The sequence below is a fragment of the Diprion similis genome, chromosome 7, assembly GCF_021155765.1.
Source record: "Diprion similis isolate iyDipSimi1 chromosome 7, iyDipSimi1.1, whole genome shotgun sequence".
NCBI classification, from domain to species: domain Eukaryota; kingdom Metazoa; phylum Arthropoda; class Insecta; order Hymenoptera; family Diprionidae; genus Diprion; species Diprion similis.
Window position 1 is genome coordinate 7,400,839 of NC_060111.1, and position 18,140 is coordinate 7,418,978.

At 34.6% G+C, this 18,140-nt stretch overlaps 1 protein-coding gene across 6 annotated transcripts in view; it reads right to left on the reverse strand.

The window, feature by feature from the left end:
- Positions 1-18,140, reverse strand: part of LOC124408100 (acetylcholine receptor subunit alpha-like) — a 132,694-nt gene that overhangs the window by 47,823 nt on the left and 66,731 nt on the right. For 2 of the 6 annotated variants that reach the window (XM_046884795.1, XM_046884793.1), the window contains exon 4: positions 6,813-6,993. The exons of 1 other annotated variant lie outside the window; for it this stretch is intronic. In XM_046884795.1, coding sequence (XP_046740751.1) covers positions 6,813-6,993 — 181 coding nt within the window. Of the gene's footprint in view, positions 1-6,812; positions 6,994-8,595; positions 8,808-18,140 lie in introns of all 6 variants that reach the window. 3 more of the 6 variants (XM_046884794.1, XM_046884792.1, XM_046884797.1) reach the window with 2 other exon arrangements.

Below are 18,140 nucleotides of genomic sequence, written 5' to 3' on the forward strand. Positions count from 1 at the left end.
GGAAAAGGTATAAAATATGATATGTGCGTTCTCAAAAATATTTGACAGCACAAGCACAACGATGTTATTATATATACTCCTGGATAAAATATGCACGAATAGTGGAAAAGAAAAAAAAAAGAAAATAAATCGCATTCTCGAATAATCAATAAGCGAATACATAGAATTTTTTCTCCTTTCAAAAAAAAAAAACTTCTAAAAAATATATCAACTCGTTTTCTAATTTCGCAACGTTTTTGATATTTCTTTATTGTGTTCACCGTCACAGGAACGGAAAGGAAATTAGACAAAGCGAGTGGAAGCCAAGTGGTCCTTCCTAATTAAAACGCCATTGCGTCCCAACTAATTAACTACCCCGATACCCTAATTACTCTGAAAATCGTCTTCGGTATCTGCGTCGACGATATGAACGTATTTAAAAGGGTCGCGAAACTCGCAGAGAAAGAATTTTATCACTATAACTTGGCTCGCGATGAAAATGATACCAGAATTAATGAAATTTTTTCGACGGTTAGTAAAAAATTTATGATATCCTCATTTGATTCAAATCAACTGTACATAAGTTAAAGATCGTTGACTATAGGATAAGAAAATGGGATTAAATTTACGACAAATAAAGGTGAATTTTTGCAAATCAACTTGTTAATAAAAGCTGTAATTAGTTTTATCCTTGCGGCTGTGAAGCGCAGCTTTAAGTCGCAGTAATGCGAATGCAAAATCAGTGACTCGACGAGTGACTCGCTAATCAATCGTGATGACTTCACGTGACCCGGTTATTAGTCAAAGATTTTGAGAGTTGAATTTTAGCATCACTGAGTTTAGAAACAAGTTTTTCTAGCTACAGAAGTTGAACCACGTTGCTATTGCAATAATTTGGCGAATTGAAAAATTTAAATATAAATGACGCCCCGAGAATACGAATTGAAAAATGTTTTCTTTTCTCATATATAATCGAATTGCAACGAATTTTTTTCAACCAAGATAGTAGAGTTTGAGTGAAAAAGTAAATCGATAATTTTTTTCGCTTACTTTTGGCAATTTTTACACGCGTTTTACAAAATTCTACGAAGATCAGAACTGATATAATAAACTACTCGGATAATATTTGACCGTGATTAACGGAACGGCTTACGCAAACAACGATTGTATAAATTCTGCAGTGTTTAACGGGAATCGGAAGTACGTGATATACAACTGTTGTTTGAATGCGAAAAGTTTTTGCGCGTCGCGATAAATTATTGGAAAGAGAAGGAAAAAAGAAGCAATATAAGTTATTTACTGAGAAAAAATTCTCTCAATCTAAGTGGCATCGATTTTCTCATCGTATTTTATCGATTTAATTATTATTTTGATTTAAAAAAAAAAAAAAAAAAAAAAAAAAACGAAAGCTCGGTGAATTGCCCGTCTAAGGAATAAATCAACAAATGAATAAATAATTTTCAACATCAATTCGGAATCCACACCGTATTCAAGGATCGTAATGGCGAGCTTTTATCAAACCCATAACGAGCGAGGGCGCAACCCCAGTTTTCCATGGTTCCAACCCCTGCAGCTAGAGCGAAAAAAAAAAAGACACGGATGAACGTGTAAAGGGGGATGAAAGAATGCAGGGACGAAAGCAATAACGGCTTTCCCGAATTTCCTCTCACGGCGAGAATCTACAACTGACACTGAAATTAACGTTCTGCAAATTATAAATTTACAACGTTTATTTATTATTCCTTAGCTCTATAGCGGAAAAATTTTCTTTACTCGCACAGCTGACGGTTTAATTTATATTTTTTCTTACCCATCAATTATCCCCAGTTATTCTTATTTCATTGTTTCTTTCGCTTAAAAATTGTCCCTCTTTTATAAATTCAACAAGCAATTTGAATTTCATAAGTCTAAATAAAATTTTCCAGGTTTCTTCATTCTTTCAAACTAATTATACAGTTTCGTATAATTCATAGGAAATATATGTGTAAGTGAGAGGGGAAAAATTTTTTTAAAAAAAACGAAGGAAGAGTATAAAAACTATCAGCTGCTACAAGTATTAAATATTTTCATTATTATCAATGTTTTATTTTTTCAAACTTCGTTCTCTCGCTGAAAGGAAGAAAAGTTTCGACGGTTTGGTTTAATCGGTTAAACGAACACCGCCTGCTTCGACGTGAGTTATTTTTTACCTGAATTCTCGATTTTGGGTTTCAATGGCTGCCATTTTTAGCCTCGGAATAAACTTCAACAATCACTTTAGCTGGCAAACAATGGAAATCGGACATCGAACAACCGGCAGAAAAGCACGAAATTCTATATGGCTATATAGGTATATATATGTGTGTGGTTTTTCTGTATATCTATACATTTATTTCGGACGACGAGGCGCCACCTAAGCTTCTAGAATTCATCCATCAACGTCAGCTAACTATTTTCACTTTCCGCCAGGCGAATTATTGAATAAAGCCGAGAATCTCTAAATTATTATGAGGGATAAGCGGTAAATATTTAGGGAGTCAATTTTTTTTTTCTATTTTTTTTTTTTCATTTTGCGTCACCGGATTTTGAGAATTTACTTTCTTTTTCTCATTTTTTGCGGCTGTTTAAATTTGTTTCTTCAATGAAAGGGCTAAGAACTAAAAACAACAAATATTACTGATAAAATTTATGAAAAATTGATTTTTTATTTTAATACAGTGTCGACGAATCGTAAGATTGTTCCGTCATAGAAATAAAGTAAACAACTCTGTGTGAAATTTCAGTAAAACAATTGCGTGAATTATTTTTTTAACAATGAGTAAAATCGTTAAAAACAGCAAACATTACTCGTATCATATTTGAAAAATCGATCTTCTTTACCTGTCGGCGAGATAAAATAAACCATTGGATATGGAATTTAATTAACGCAACTGTATAATTTGCTTGTTTAACAATGACTAATAAACTAAAACGTCAAACGTATTTTGTGAAATTGTAACACAATTGATATTCCGCTTTAAAGCAACGATAGATTTTCTAAATTATTGAATAACTTGACTATCGCGCGAAACGAAGCAAACTACCGGATGTAAAATTTAATTTACAACTACCGGAGCAGAAACAAATTGATAAAATAAAAGTCTGCCGATCGTTCCTCTGCAATAAATCTTGAATAAGCTCGTTTCGCCTCGAATAACTAACTCGATAAGCTGTACAGTGTCTGTTATACCTGTAAGGGTGATAATTTGCATCGGAATACCGATAATACCGTATATCCGGTTGCAGGGTGCGAACCGTCGGCGTCGCGACGCTGAGTTTCTGCTTATTTACCGGAAGTTAAGCTTTCCGAGTTCCGTTGAAGGAAAACTCTACGTAAAGATGCACGTAATTACTGCTGAACTTCGAATGAATAATTATTGATACTGTATCTAAATAGAAGAAAAAAAATAAATAAATAATCGAAAGAAAGAATTTTGAATTTTATTTATTCGGGTTCGAGGAAAAGCAATCAATAAATCATCGTGAGTAGTCGAATGATCCTTTAATCGTCATTTTTCAGGTAGCAAAGATCGTTATTCATGTGATCTGATTTACGATTCGCAATAAAAATTGCATTACGTATGTATCAATATATTAAGCAAGGATTAAAATTTTTTTAGCCATTTTAAATGGTTTCTGAAAATTATTATACATGGAATATCAGCGTAAGGTGAAAGTCCTTTTGGAAGTTGAGAAAATTCTATTCAATGTACACGAATTGCGTAGACTTTTTTCCCTTGAAATCAGAACGCTTTTTGCAATATTTTTCGAAAGCAAAAGAGACATACGAAGACTAAACAATTAAAGATTGTTTCGTCAAAAGACTAAATTTTGAAACAACGAGGGGTAGAGGTAGTGTAGAAAGGATTTGATATAAAATATGAAAAAGGAATTTTCTTGCAGAAAAAAATTGCGTTTTAAACTTTTCATTTTTATTATAAATTTTTAAGATAAGGTTCACTGTTAACTCGAGCAAAAAATTTCTTCTCACCTTTTACGTTACTTCCAAATCGTAACTTATCAATTGTGCTTCTGCAATAAAGCTTTGCAGATTTTGATCAATCGATTGCGTGAAACCGCGTAGAAGAAATAAATCTTTTCTACATTGTACAATTGAAGTTAAAAAAAAATCCCGAAGATAATTCAGGCTAGAAATTTTTAAGAGGCTGCAATTAACGCCGCCGACGAGATGTCGGGGAAAAAAAAATCGAACTTCAGAGATATAAAGAAACTGGAAGACAATACAATCCATAACGAACCGCACACGAGTTTCCCTGATGATAATAATTAGTGACGTCAACGTGCCGCAGAAGAGAGAGAACCGCGTTTCGAACCGCGGAAGGAGTATTTGATAACAAGAACGAAGAAAAATAAAACAAACATCGGAAAGGGAGAAATGGAGCACTTTCAACATTAAAGAACGACGCGAAGCGGGGGTTGCAATCTGTGAAAAACGGGGTGCCGAGAATAGGGGTGGAATGGCTGGAGTGACGGCCGTGACACCCCAGCTTTTTTCATCCGAATCCTTCAGCACTCCGAGGATAAAAGCACGCGATGCATATCGCGTATCGCGACTTTCCGATGTTGACAAAAGGGAAATGCCATAGCGTTAATATTTGATACGAACATCGATATTTCATCGTACAAGAAACCCGACAAAATATTTTCATTTTTTATTCTCCCGCCGGGCGAGTAAGCTCAGATTTTTATTTCTTTTTTAAATTATATCAAATCAGTGTAGTATAACAAGGAATGCGGACAGATTCCGATACCGACGTCTTACCGACATTTTTATCCGCTTTACAGATCGGACGCAAACCCTTTTTTCGACTGATGGTAATACCGACTCTGGTCAACTTTATCGATCATCCGAAAAAAGGGTTTGTGTCTAAGCTGTGAAGCCGATAAAGATGTCGGTAAAATGTCGGTAACGGGATCTGTACGCAGAACTCCTCATATTTTACTACTAAAATAATATCATTCACTCGATTTAACTGACCAGCGCTTCGTTCATGTAAGGCTTACACCAGAATTTAACGAATTCGAGTAATGTATTTGACGTTTGCTGAATGTAAGTGATCAAAGTTAGTTTGTTTTTTTTGTTTTTTTTTTCTCAACTTTATAACCAACAATTTGTATCCATATTTTACAATTTTTTTCCTCTATATTTGTGCGTTATCAAAGTTCTAAGTGCCGATGAAGGAATTGTGTACAAATCTACGAACGTCCCGAGTAGTTGAAATTGGAAAAAAAAAAAAAAAAAAAAACCCACCCATACAATACAATAATATTAGATTTGTGCATAATTCTACGCAGAATAAAGATCTTTGTGACCGAAAGAAGAAAATTAGGATGAATAATGAAGGAAAAACAATAACGGAAGGTTTGAATAAGCGAAAGGAAAATGCTTTGGAAAATTGCTCTATGATCGCCTCATGCGTGCAAATCTATATATTCTAACAATATGTAACGTTCAGCAAAAATAATCAGCCATAAATCACGCACAATGTCATGTATTATACGATTACATAACAAACAATCTAAAACACACGTTCTACGATGGCTGGTTATATGTATATATATATATAAGTGTACGTAAATACGTAATAGATAAAGCTAATAGCTGCGTAATCATCATCTATCCGTGTATAATTAAGGGAATAATCTACAGAGTATCGTAACGTTTATTGTGTTGTGTGTGTCAATGATTTTCATTATCGCCTGTACAGAGGTAAAGTAGTTTTTTTTTATCTCCCTTTCGTTTTCCATTCGTAAAATGACTAGTTATCGTTCAAATTAATTATCCGCCTGCAATGAAATTTGTTTGTAACGGAAAGAAAAAAAAACCGTCGCTACGATTTTACCAACAATATTAAATAATTACATATCGGGATGTCGGATTTTTTTCTCATCGTACGCGACTTTGTCACTTGAATAATTTACTGTTTATGAATATTATTATAAACATACAATGATATTATAGTTGTATGTAAACATTGTGCTTCGTTTTATGATATATATATATATATGTATATATATGTACATGTATACACATATGCAATATATATATATCTCTGTACTTTTGGCGAGAGTATGTGAATTATACTTTTGTTTTACAATAGCTGTATAAATTACACATTTTTATGTACACAATACGTTTGTATGCACATTTATTAATTTCGGTCATCCTTTGTACAACCAATTTTATACCTTTCCCACGTGTTTCGAGCGTAGTGACGTCCAACAGCTATGCACAATCAGTACCTATATAGTTTAGCCTTTACAATTTATCCGCTCTCATTGTCAGTCGATCTTTTATTTAATTTTAGAAATATTTTGCAATGGAATTTGAAAAAAAAATTACGAGACGAACTGGCACAATAATGGAGAAAGTATTAAAACGAGCGTTTAAACTGTATCGGCAAACTGATCGATATCATATTACAATATCATCGAACGCACATTTGATAAATACGATAACAATAATAATAACAATATAACAATAATAATGATAATAATAATAATAACGTGTAATAAAATGAAATAATTTTCAACAATTCTTAACACACACATATATCTATATATCAATATTAATGAACGACATCGATCAAACGGCAAATAATTATTTGTATAATATTTATATAACATATTTATATGATATAATATATGACACGTCCAACGTACAGCCGGCGGCACGCAGCATTCCTAAAAGTGTTGCAAGAAACGAGAAAGAAATAATAAAAGGAAGTTAATGAAAAAAAAAAAAAAAGTAAAAGTAAAAGTAAAAGAAAAAGGAAATCGTTGGTAATCACCACCTTGAAACCGTCATACGTCCAGGAGCCTAACTTCAATACACAGGTTTGTACGTCGTATGGAAAGAACTCAACGTCAATCGAGCAGGAAGATTTATAAACTGCCGGTGGCTGCCATACAACCAGTCCAGTATAGTAGACGATCGCCTTGGTCATCAGGGTCACCTCGTAGTTTCCGTCGGCGCTGCAATCACCGAAGAAAGAACGCGGCGTGACCCTTGGGATAATCCTGAAATGTCCTCGGAGTAGACGGGCTGCCACCGTTTCTATGGTTGGTACATATCATTTTTATTTTGGACACCGATAAGCTTGTGTAAAATCGTTTTTAGCTACACCTCGGAGATTTGGTGATTTTTCATTTCGTGTTGGAGAAAATAATTTACGAATAAGATTCCCGGTTTTTTTTTTTTTTTTTTTTTGAATTTTAACGATGACTAAAGTCCCCTACATTTGAAGATAAATTTTGAAAATTCAGAGATAAGTAAGAGCAATTGTACCGCCCAGGAACTCAAGTTTCGTACCTACTCGTGTAATATATATACATATATATATGTATATGTGTTATAACTTTGAGGATTTCGGCTAGTTTCTCGCACAATTACTTGACAAGTTTGCACCAGCCACGCTCTTAGTCTTCGTATATAGTTTGAACACGACTACGTTACCTACGATAATCATCCGATAGTAACTTTCGGTACCGTCTTAACGACGAAGCTGAGAGCTCAACGAGGAAAAAAAAATTTCTAAACTAGAGAAGTTTAGACGTCTATTAAATCAGTGGGCAGCCCTTCAACTCACGATATATCTGCTGTTCGCAAGTAATTTCGTTGCTCCTTCGACTATGTTGAACACAACATCGTATACATATATATATAATATGGGATAAAAATTGTACACTGAAAAACGTGCAAAGTTTTTAAAAACTTCGAACAAGGCTTCTTCAGGATAATTTAATATTATTTAAACATTTTTAGCGTATTTTATACACCTTTTAAACAACAATTAATACGTTTTACTGCATCTTATTTCGTAAAACAGTCTAATACGTTACTGTTTCGATGAGATTGAGGTTACGTTCAGCTAAAAGTTCCGCCTGAATTTATGCAATTCTGAATTAACGTTACAGAAATATAATTTTAGTTATCAAGGCAGATTTGAGTAACGTATTTTTCAGTTGACAAAATCTCGGCTCTTTGCCATGTAAATACATATTCCTACGAAAACGTAGATTTTCTCCGGGAAGTTAGAAGCTGATAAGAAAAGACTAAGCTATTTGTAAGCGGTTTTAAATGTACTCTACGTATAAAAAAAAAAACCATATATATTATACATTTGTCAAAATGATGGAGCTGAAGGAGCAGCGAAATTCCGTCGCAAAAATCTGTCGAAAAATAAAAGTGCAAATTACACGGTCTGTACATGTATACCTGCAGTGAGTAGGCAATGCTTTTTTATGTTGTTTTTTTTTTTTTTTTTTTCCCAAAATTGAAAGAATCCACAATATGTATACATATACACGGTAATGGAGGTACATAATGTAATATATAACACAGACACAAACAGATCGATAACGTATATATATATATATATATATATATATATATATATATGTTTATATATATATATATATATATATATATGTATATATACTGTATATGTAAAATGTGGTGGAGCACAGGCTGGTGGTTGTGGAAGAATTGGCTGTCGTGGTTTAAAGATGTCGGCTGATAAATCGTAGAATAAATGAATCAATCAATCGGCTTATCATCTACCATGCGGAATTTACCTTGAAGCCGTCATAGGTCCACGACCCAAACTTGAGGACGCAGGTCTGCTCATCGAAGGGGAAATACTCGACGTCAATTTCGCAGGATGACTTATATATGGCGGGCGGCTTCCACTCGACCAGACCCTGGTGATAGATCGTCGCCTTCGTGGCAAGCGTCACCTCGAAGTTACCGTCCGCGCTGCGATCGAGGACATTAGTGGTTCTGGGCGCTGCGGCGGGCGTGCGCATTTTTTTACTTTCAATCATTTTCATCTATCAACATCCTCTGATCTCTAATAACCCTATCACATAACATCCTACTTTCGTCGTCTAGCTTTTTAGCCGGTGATTCCGTCGAAAAACTTCCCGCTGAACGCCTGCAGGCAGGCAGCCGATGCTACGTTTTCAATACGTGGAGATACAACGTGTAGTCTCGGTTGCCTATCTACCGGGGTTTAGAGGCGTCAACGCGCCTGCAGGTAGGCAACCGAGGCTACGTTTTCAACACGCAGCGGGACAATGTGTAGTCAGGGTTGTCTATCTGCCGGCGTTTAACGGCGAATTTCACAGAAAACTTTACGTATATCCTGGATGTGAAAGAACTTTAATGGTAAAGACAGCTGAATTCTTATAGTTTTATGTAAACCTGATGAAAATTTATGGTGACTTCGAATAAAGTCTGTGACAGTTAATTTGAAGGAAGTCTTTCTCAATTTCATCCTTGAATGAAAATATATTTTTACCAACTTGTGAACACAAATTTTTGAGAATGATTTAACTTCATTCATTCAAGTCGAGATTTATTTCTTGATGGGTAATCATACTACTAAAATTCAGTAGCCCTTAGCCCTCCTTATTTTGGTATATACAACCCTATCCTGTTTGTTTAATAATTATTTCACTCGTTTTTTTTTTTATATCTTCTTTGAATTCTAAGTTTTTTATTTCAGATTTATTTCTTTCTATTTTATATCGTTATTCGCTCAGTCATCTGTACTTTCCACGCCAAGCTTATCCCAACTCTCTCTCAAGCTGATGTATTAATCATAATATTTTAATCAATTTGGGATTTTTTTTTTCTCATTTCTTTACTAATCAATCTTTTCTAATTGATCTTTCGGTGCATCATTCAGTTCAAATATTAATAAAAAAATTTCGTCATTTCTCTGTCGGAGAAACGCCTCAGATTGAACTCGATGAAATTTTCTCCAAACTGGCTAGAACCGGTAGAATAAATTCACGGATAAGAAAACGTTGTTAAAAATTCTTCAACCATAATCACCTTTCGGAAAAAGTTAGATCAAATCGACAGAATGCGGATGATTAAGTAGAAATTTCTAAACAGTGTTGAACACCTTAGATATCAAACCTTTTCAAACAATGATTATTAGTCTTCCTTTCCCAAGTCAGGGATGAAGAAAACAAGTAAATTTTCTGTAAAAAATTCATGATCACGGAATAATCTAAATCTTTAAAGACAACGAGAAACCGATAATATGGGCATCAAAATGGGCGTAATTCGTTTGATCGAAGGAAGCTTACGTTTCCCAACGAATTTGTCCCGCCGTTTGTGCCTCCTTAATCGGGTTAATCTGACGACGTTGCCGCAAGGGGTAGGAAATACCGGATAAGGGATACGTGGGCATGTATCGAGGGCAAGTTTCGGCGAGAACTGGAGCCTGAACTGGATCGCGTCTTGTCGAACGGTTATTCCCGCCTCGGTTAATCCCCTGGGAACGCGGAGAAGTCCCGTGGCGTGTTCTTCGTCCTCGACAAATCGGCCGCGTCTAATCCCTCATACCTCGCAGGATACGAGGGTCCACCCTCCCCCTTTCCGCCCCTCGCGGAGAGTTTCAAAATAAATTGCCCAGCACTGAGCAAGCAAGCCGTGAACTCAATACTGAAATTCGGTCAAATATTTGCACCGAGGAACGTAGAATTTATTTGCAAATTTATACATTTTCCTCATCATCCTTATCGCCTGCATTTAATATGAGTTTGCACGAAGGGCGGGAGACAATTCCCAGATATAATTACAAACGCGGTTTGTTATATCGCGTGTAAAATTTTTTTCTTTTCTGCTATTCAACTTGGAGTCGCTTAAAACGTAAAGATCTTTCAAAATTTTTTTCTTTTTATATACTAGCGCCAAAAGAGCGTATCTCGAGACACAAGCCTTTTTGGATTTAGAAAAATTTTGCCTAAAGCCGAAAGGGTGTATAGGGAAAAAAAAACAAAAAAAAAAAAAATTCAAGTTTTGCTTTGAAACATAAAAAAATTACTCCATATAAACGAAGCTACATCAAAATAAGATGAAGACTGGTAAATTAATCTTTAAGGAAGAGTGAAGAAGGGACAAAATGGATAAGAGCAAAATAAAATATTATAAGATTGAAACGAATTTTTTTTCTTTTCTTGGAATAGTTTTTAAATAGTCGAATATTTGTTTCATTCTCATTTGGTTACATTTGTAATTGAAAAAAAAATTGTTTCTTATTGTCATTTTCTTTCAATCCCAAAGGGGATGAAAAGTACAATTGCCATGTGGTCGTAACGATCTTTTTCAACACTGACGTGTACGTTTTATTATTGTGAACAAGAGGGTAGAGTTTTGATATCACGAACTCTCAGTAATTTTTTTAAGAAGTCTTCAAAATTACTTCCTGGCTTGAAACAAGAGCAGAGAGGAAGTATTGAGGGTGAAAACAGGGAACTGGGCGATGGTTTCCATCTCCTCCGACCCGCCGCACGTTTTTCGGTCTCCATCCAATTACGTATTACCTATATACCTACCCTATAGTAGTCAATAGGGGAATTTCCCCAGCGATACACTCGCGACCCATATTCTCTTATTTCGCGGTCTTCGTTCCTCCCACGCGACTCGCAAATATAAAACTAAAGAAAACGTCTCGCGGAGGGAAAACTGGTTATAGGTTCCTGTAATAATCTTATTGTTAGCCAGAATTGAAAGTGTTTTCAAAAATACGAGAGGAAGGAAGGAAGGAAGGAAGGAAGGAAAAAAAAGTTGCGAATTTTTCGACCATTTCTCAATTTCTTTTCAATTTCCGAAATATTTTTTATACTTGTTTCGGACTTTTCAAACGATCAGTTTCTAATTTTTGTTCATCACTTTTTTTCTTCCAATGTCCTGATTTTTGGTTCAAGTTTAATTTTGTGTTTGGATTGATCATTTAGAAATTATTGTTTGAATCGAGTTTTGATAAAGTTTGACTTTATTGATCAATGATCAATGTTGTCAGGATCTTTTTCTCACTACTGAGACACCGGATGTAAGTAAAACATTCGTTTCAGCCAATTTGCGTAAAACCAACTCTTTGCTTTGTCTATTAAAATTATTGTGAATAATGAAAACCGCAAGTATTTTTAAACTGTTTTGTTTTGCCTGATGAAATATTGTTTTCCAATTTTCCAAAGCTATGAAGCTGATGACAGTAATGGATCATCAAATGTCGAATCTCGTATCGTGTATGGGTATGACGGAATTAGTTCTAAACGAAATTCATTGTTTCAATTTCTGATTCGAACACATCATAACGTTCACATTTGATACATCCATATTCTCCGTTTACTCTAATAAATCGATCATATATACGAACGAGGAAAGTGAACTGCTGCACTTAGCGAAATTTTTGCCAACACTGCGAAGAGAATCAGCAAAGAATATTATACTCCCAAAGTATTTGAAAAGTTTTCTAAGGGGTTGGACGATATTAGGTTTTTCGCTGATGTTATATCTATACGTATAGGTATATAAGCAAAAGGAAATATTACAAAAAGTTTCGTCCATGTATTACGTTATGGTTATATATTTATATAATTTATAACTTTAAAGTGTTTTCTCTTCGTCCGAAACGTTGTTTGGGAGGCTAAAGTTGAGTGAAAAAATATATAGGTTGATTGATTTTTTTTTTTTTTTTTTTTTTTTTTTTACCCCGGTTTTCTCATTTACATCGCGAGGCAAAATGGGAGAGTGAAAACGACGATACGGTCGAGGGTGAAAATTAAGCGTTGCGGATGGAAAACAGGCGTGTAGGTATATATAATATAATATCGAAGCGCGAGAACGTCGTCGCTTCACAACGCCGGAAATTGTATATCGAATTCTTTCTGGCAGCTATATCAACTGAATATTCAATTTCCTTGCGGTTGAATTAATAATTCTGGAAATCTTCAGAGCCTCGGTGGCTTTGGTGGCTTTAACGTTACGACGTTCTAACATAAATATTGAAACGCTCGTCTTACACACTTGACTCGGTATTAACAAATTTGTGAATAGTTTTTGGTTGTAGTTGTGGGAAAAATTTGAAACGTAAATAAAAACCGAACGCGCAGATCGATTTCCGAAAATTTTATATATTGCTTGAAACTTATAGAAGAATAATGTACTTAGTCGATGAAAGACGGAATAAAAATTTGTAGAAAAGGACGTTAGACTTGATTTCGATCTTGAATTATGATTCAAGGATTAAGTTATTTTTGTTAAATTGATGGAAAAAAAAAAAAAAAAAAACTTCCCCGGTTGCATCGACAACCGGCAATTAATTTGCCTTTTCAAACTCCACGGAGGACGGAAAAAATCCTTTGACGAAGCAACTCGAACGAGCCTCGCAGTGAAAGGACGTCGCTATATAGATAATCTTACGACTTGGACCAGCCCCGGAAATTCAAATTGTAAGGGTGACTTTCTTCACTTGACATCCGGATCGCCGAGTGATCCTCCACTTTGATCATTAATAATGCACGACGTGAACCAATTACACAATTCACCGAAATCCATGCCGACTTCCATACAGATATATTCAATTTTGCGAATTTAATCAACAATACAATTGGCGAAATACGAGTAACAAAAAAGAGAAGGAACAAAATTTGGTACTTTTATGAAACACGTAGTTTGCTTTGATTCCTGATTGGTTGAATTTTCACGGAAAAAAATAGCACAGAAATTAGATCATTTCGAAATGCAGTCGATAATTTGAAATTTTTATTTTACCCTCAAATCTATCATCTTGCAGATCAGATGCCTAAAATCGTCTTTGAGATAAAAATTTCTCATTATAATTGAAATAATACTCGCGTTTGTTTTGAGATTATATTAATATCGTAATACAAAAATTTCTCGTAATAATTCCCGGAGTTATAACGTGACCCAATTCTTTTTCTCTCAATAAAACAGAGGTTAAGAAAAATTATCAACAAGCTTGTTTCGAAATTTCTTAAGACTGTGATCAATATCGATCGACAAAAAAAGAAAAAATAAGACAAAAAAAAAAAAGAAACAAATAAAAATACTAGAAACTGTGAAAATGTTTCGCCGTAAAAAAATTCAATCGAGAATTAGTATAATGATTCGATTAGGTGAATTTTTTTTTTAAATCTCTAGGTATGAAAAAATCGATGCAAAAGTGGAAAGAAACGCAACTAAATAAATTGAAAAAAGCGAATAGAAGAGAAACAAAAAAAAAAAAAAAAAAAAAATCATTGAAAATAACACGATACTTATGTGTAAAAAGAAGGAAACTGATGGGAAGGAACTGAATGAGAAAAAATTGAAAGATATATACACACAAGACACACACACACGCACACGGATTTGAAAAAAAATTGGCGGACGGGCAAAAGTAAAAATAAAATCTAAATACCTTTCACCCAGTACAAAGGCAAGCGAAAAAGTACCGCTGATTTAGCACAGAGTGCACTCTGGTTCTCTGGATACAATAGGGGATGGTTATCCCTGACCGCTTTTCCCGCTTTCCTCCCCTCCTCCGCCACGTTTCCGTTAACACTTCTTTCTCCAGCATCCCATCGTCACTTGCACTCTACCTTGTCTTCATCTTAGGTCAAAAAAGCCGCAAGCCTTTTCACTATTACACCTTGACATTATTTTCTTTACGTGAGACGGTCGGGACGTAAGTTGCTCGCTCGACTGCATTTCGATACTCAAGATAGATTTGATTTAATTTTTTATTCAATTTTCACTCATTTTTTTTAACCGCATTTGTTGTTATAAAATTTTCAATGATTCGGGGCATATGTATATGTATAGGGCGTTCCACGCCAAATCGGGAGGTTTGAAAAATTTTTATTTTTGATTTACTCAATTTTTTTGACATTTTATAGTACCCCTCAAAAGAGCCTTTCTGATAAATTTCAAGATATTTCTGTTGACTTGTTAAAATATTATCACATTATCAAAAAAATTGCTCTCCTTTTTGTTTTTTGTTCATAACTTTCTTAATAACGATCCAAATAGAAGATTTTTGTTCTTTAAATCTTTGTTTCGAGATGGCCGTTACAGAAAAGCATGCAAAAAAAAAAAAAATATTCACAGTGTTTTTTACTAAAATTATTGCGTTCGAAGTGTTAAATCGTGTTTTTGAAAGTGAGTGTATCTTTCGATTCTATTCTCTCAAAAACTTTCAAGAGCCGGTCTGGTCGTGGGTCCTCCATAATTATTATTTCTTTCCATTTTTCAAAATTTGAAAAAAAAATTTCTTCCATAATCGTTCCATAAAGCGAGCTCTTTGTATTTCTAGCGATGGATGCGCCCGTTCGCCCGACTCCTCGCTCCGATCTACTCGGAGTGGAGTTTGGTCTCAGACTGCCCGCCGCTCGCTTCTCCCCCCGCCCAACGAGCCGCGCGCTGCGCGCTCAACTCGCCGCCGCGCATGCGCAGCGTGGCGCCGCAGCGCTACGCTCGTGAAAACGCCACACTAAAGTACCCGCGGCTTGACTCGTCTCTCGGTGTGCATGAACGGTCCCCGGACCGTCGCATTGACTGATAATGAAAGACGTCGAGACCACGCCACCCGACGTCGCGGCGACGGACTGTTGGTCAATTTGGCATTTCCCACTTCCTCAGCTCTTCGCGCGCGATTCGCTCGTCGAAAGTCGTGTGATATGACAGGGTCCTTCGAAGGGATGGGACCCTTATTGAGAACTGATGGGTCTTATGAACTCGATTTCCTCTCTATGGCGCGATGAAATGAAAGTCGAAGAAGAAATAAACAATTAATTTTGTGTTACGAAGCAAACAAAACATTGCTACACTGTGAGTTGGCGATGATAATTACTTAATATTTCGATTTTTGAAAAATTGAAAAAAATAAAATAAAATAAAATTTGACTATAAATCGTTATAAGTACCGATTTTTGTCACTGATACTGTTTTTTTTTTTTTTTTTTACTTATTTTAAGCAAGGTTTATACTTTTTAATTGTTAATGGGTGTTTCAAGTTGATAAGTAAACGTTATTTAGAAAAATTTATTTGTAAACAATTGTAAAAAATGTTTTTATTTATTTTAGTATTCTTTAGAAAATTTTACATAAACGATTATTTTGTGAACTGGAATACTCCTCGTTGTCAGCTAATATATTTCCATTGCTTCTTGGAATAATTGAATGGAAATTTATAAAGATAAAGTTATTTGAATTAAGAAAAAAAAGTACTTTATAGTAAAAAATAGCATTGATAGTATAATTTGTAAACAATTTTGAAAAGAACACGAACATAATTATTTATAAATATACTCAACGTTTACTCATTGATTTTAAACGTCCATTAACAATTAAAAAGTATTAAAATCTATTTGAAGCAAGTAAAAAAAGAGTATATAGAGACAAAAGTTGCTATTTCTAATGATTTATAGTAAAAATATATTTTTTTTCTTAAAAATTTGAAAAATCGAACGGCAATCTCAAAATTTACCAGAATAACCATAACAATTAACGCACGCTGAAAAAAATTTGATCTCGCAGTGTTACTAGAACATTATCGTAAAATGTAATTTTTTACAATAGCGGTTTGAATATTATTTGAATTACAAGAAGGTATTATACAAGTAACGTATTTTTAGTATGATTTTAATTTTCGATACTAAATTTCCTGGTTATTGCAACGTTAAATTTATTTTTTCAGCTAATTGACTAAGTATTTTTACGCAAACATTGCAGTAGGGTATATACATACCTACATGACATTCTGGAACAAGATGGCGGCGTGCGTTTTCCAGAAATGAAAAATAGGAAATATAGATATTCGGAAAACAAACAGACAGACAGATTGTAAAATGGTTTTATTATTAATATTATTCTGCACGAATAAAAATTAATTTTTCATGTAACAATAGATAAAAAGTTGAATGAAAAATTGTAATTTAATGTATATATGGTATATACATATATATTTATAATATTAAGATCATTTTCGGAAAACTTTTTTTACGTCGTAATCAAATGGGAATTTAATTTTTAGAAAACTGTTTTTCATTTCTGGAAAACGTACGCCACCATCTTCTTCTAGAACTGTCATATATACCTAATTCAATACTTTAACAAAAATTTATTTCTAACCAGTATCTGATTATCGCAATGATTGCAAGAAAATGATTGTAGACATTAAAAAAGAATCAGAAACTTCATGTGAAAGTGGGCAGCTTTTTGGGATTGGGAAGAAAAAAAAATTCCTCCCACTTTGTCAAAATCAAATGCAGCATGAAAATCATTGAATAAAACTTTCCGCAGGAGACGGTGAATGTATACATATAATAATTCGTGAAAATTATCCTGCAGCTGTGAGGACAAAGGAAATAAGGAAGCAAAGAACGCGCGCAGTTTGCATTTTGCATACCCGCAAAATTAATCGCGGAAGTTTAAAAATGTGTATTTCGGAGAGAATCCGCGAGATCTCTGACCCAGAGAATGTAATTAAAATCTGTCGTTATTTTTCCACAGTTAGAACTTGATTTTCTACAAAGAAGATATTTCCACGTAGAGGGCATTCCGTTTAAAAGATATGCTCAATTACATCGAAAACTAAAAATCGAATTGAAAAATGTTTCGGATAAAATTTGTCGTATAAGAAGGGGGACGTCAGACGAGCATCCCAGTTTTTGGGTCCAGGCCTCTGTTGGGCCCATTGAGGCCCAAATTTTGTCTTTCAAATACAGCCTCCTATTTTTTATTATATTTTCTCATTTTTTATTGAAAATTGAGTAATTTGAGAATCTTTGGTTCTCGTCTTCGAACAGGCCCAAAACGTTATTCGAAATTTTCTCGTGAAAAAAGCGGCAATAGTCAGTCTTCCCGAGAAATTTTAAAACAAGAATGGGTTCTACGATGAACAGCATTGTTTAAAACATAAAAGTGTTTAAGCGCTTGTTTGCATCGTTTTTTAATTGCACGCCAAAGCTGACAATGAGAGTGAGTTGTAAAAGCGAATTTGTTATTCGATTCCCGTTATTTTACCGCATTGATATTCCATCGGGATTTTCCGCATGCAGCTGCAGGGAATTGAGAGGAAATAGAGAAAGTTTCGATCAGCGTTATTCCGAACACTGCGGCATCATCACTTCGCCATTGTCCTCGACAGCACAATAAGAGCTGCAACGTGACCCTTTCGCTCAATAGAGAACGCACCCTATAATGCGGGAGGCGATATACCTACCCACCAGAAATTTGCACATTATCGGCAGTTGCAAAATTATATATAGTAAACGGATATCGACAGAATCCAAAATTTTTACTATTAATTTTTTTCTTT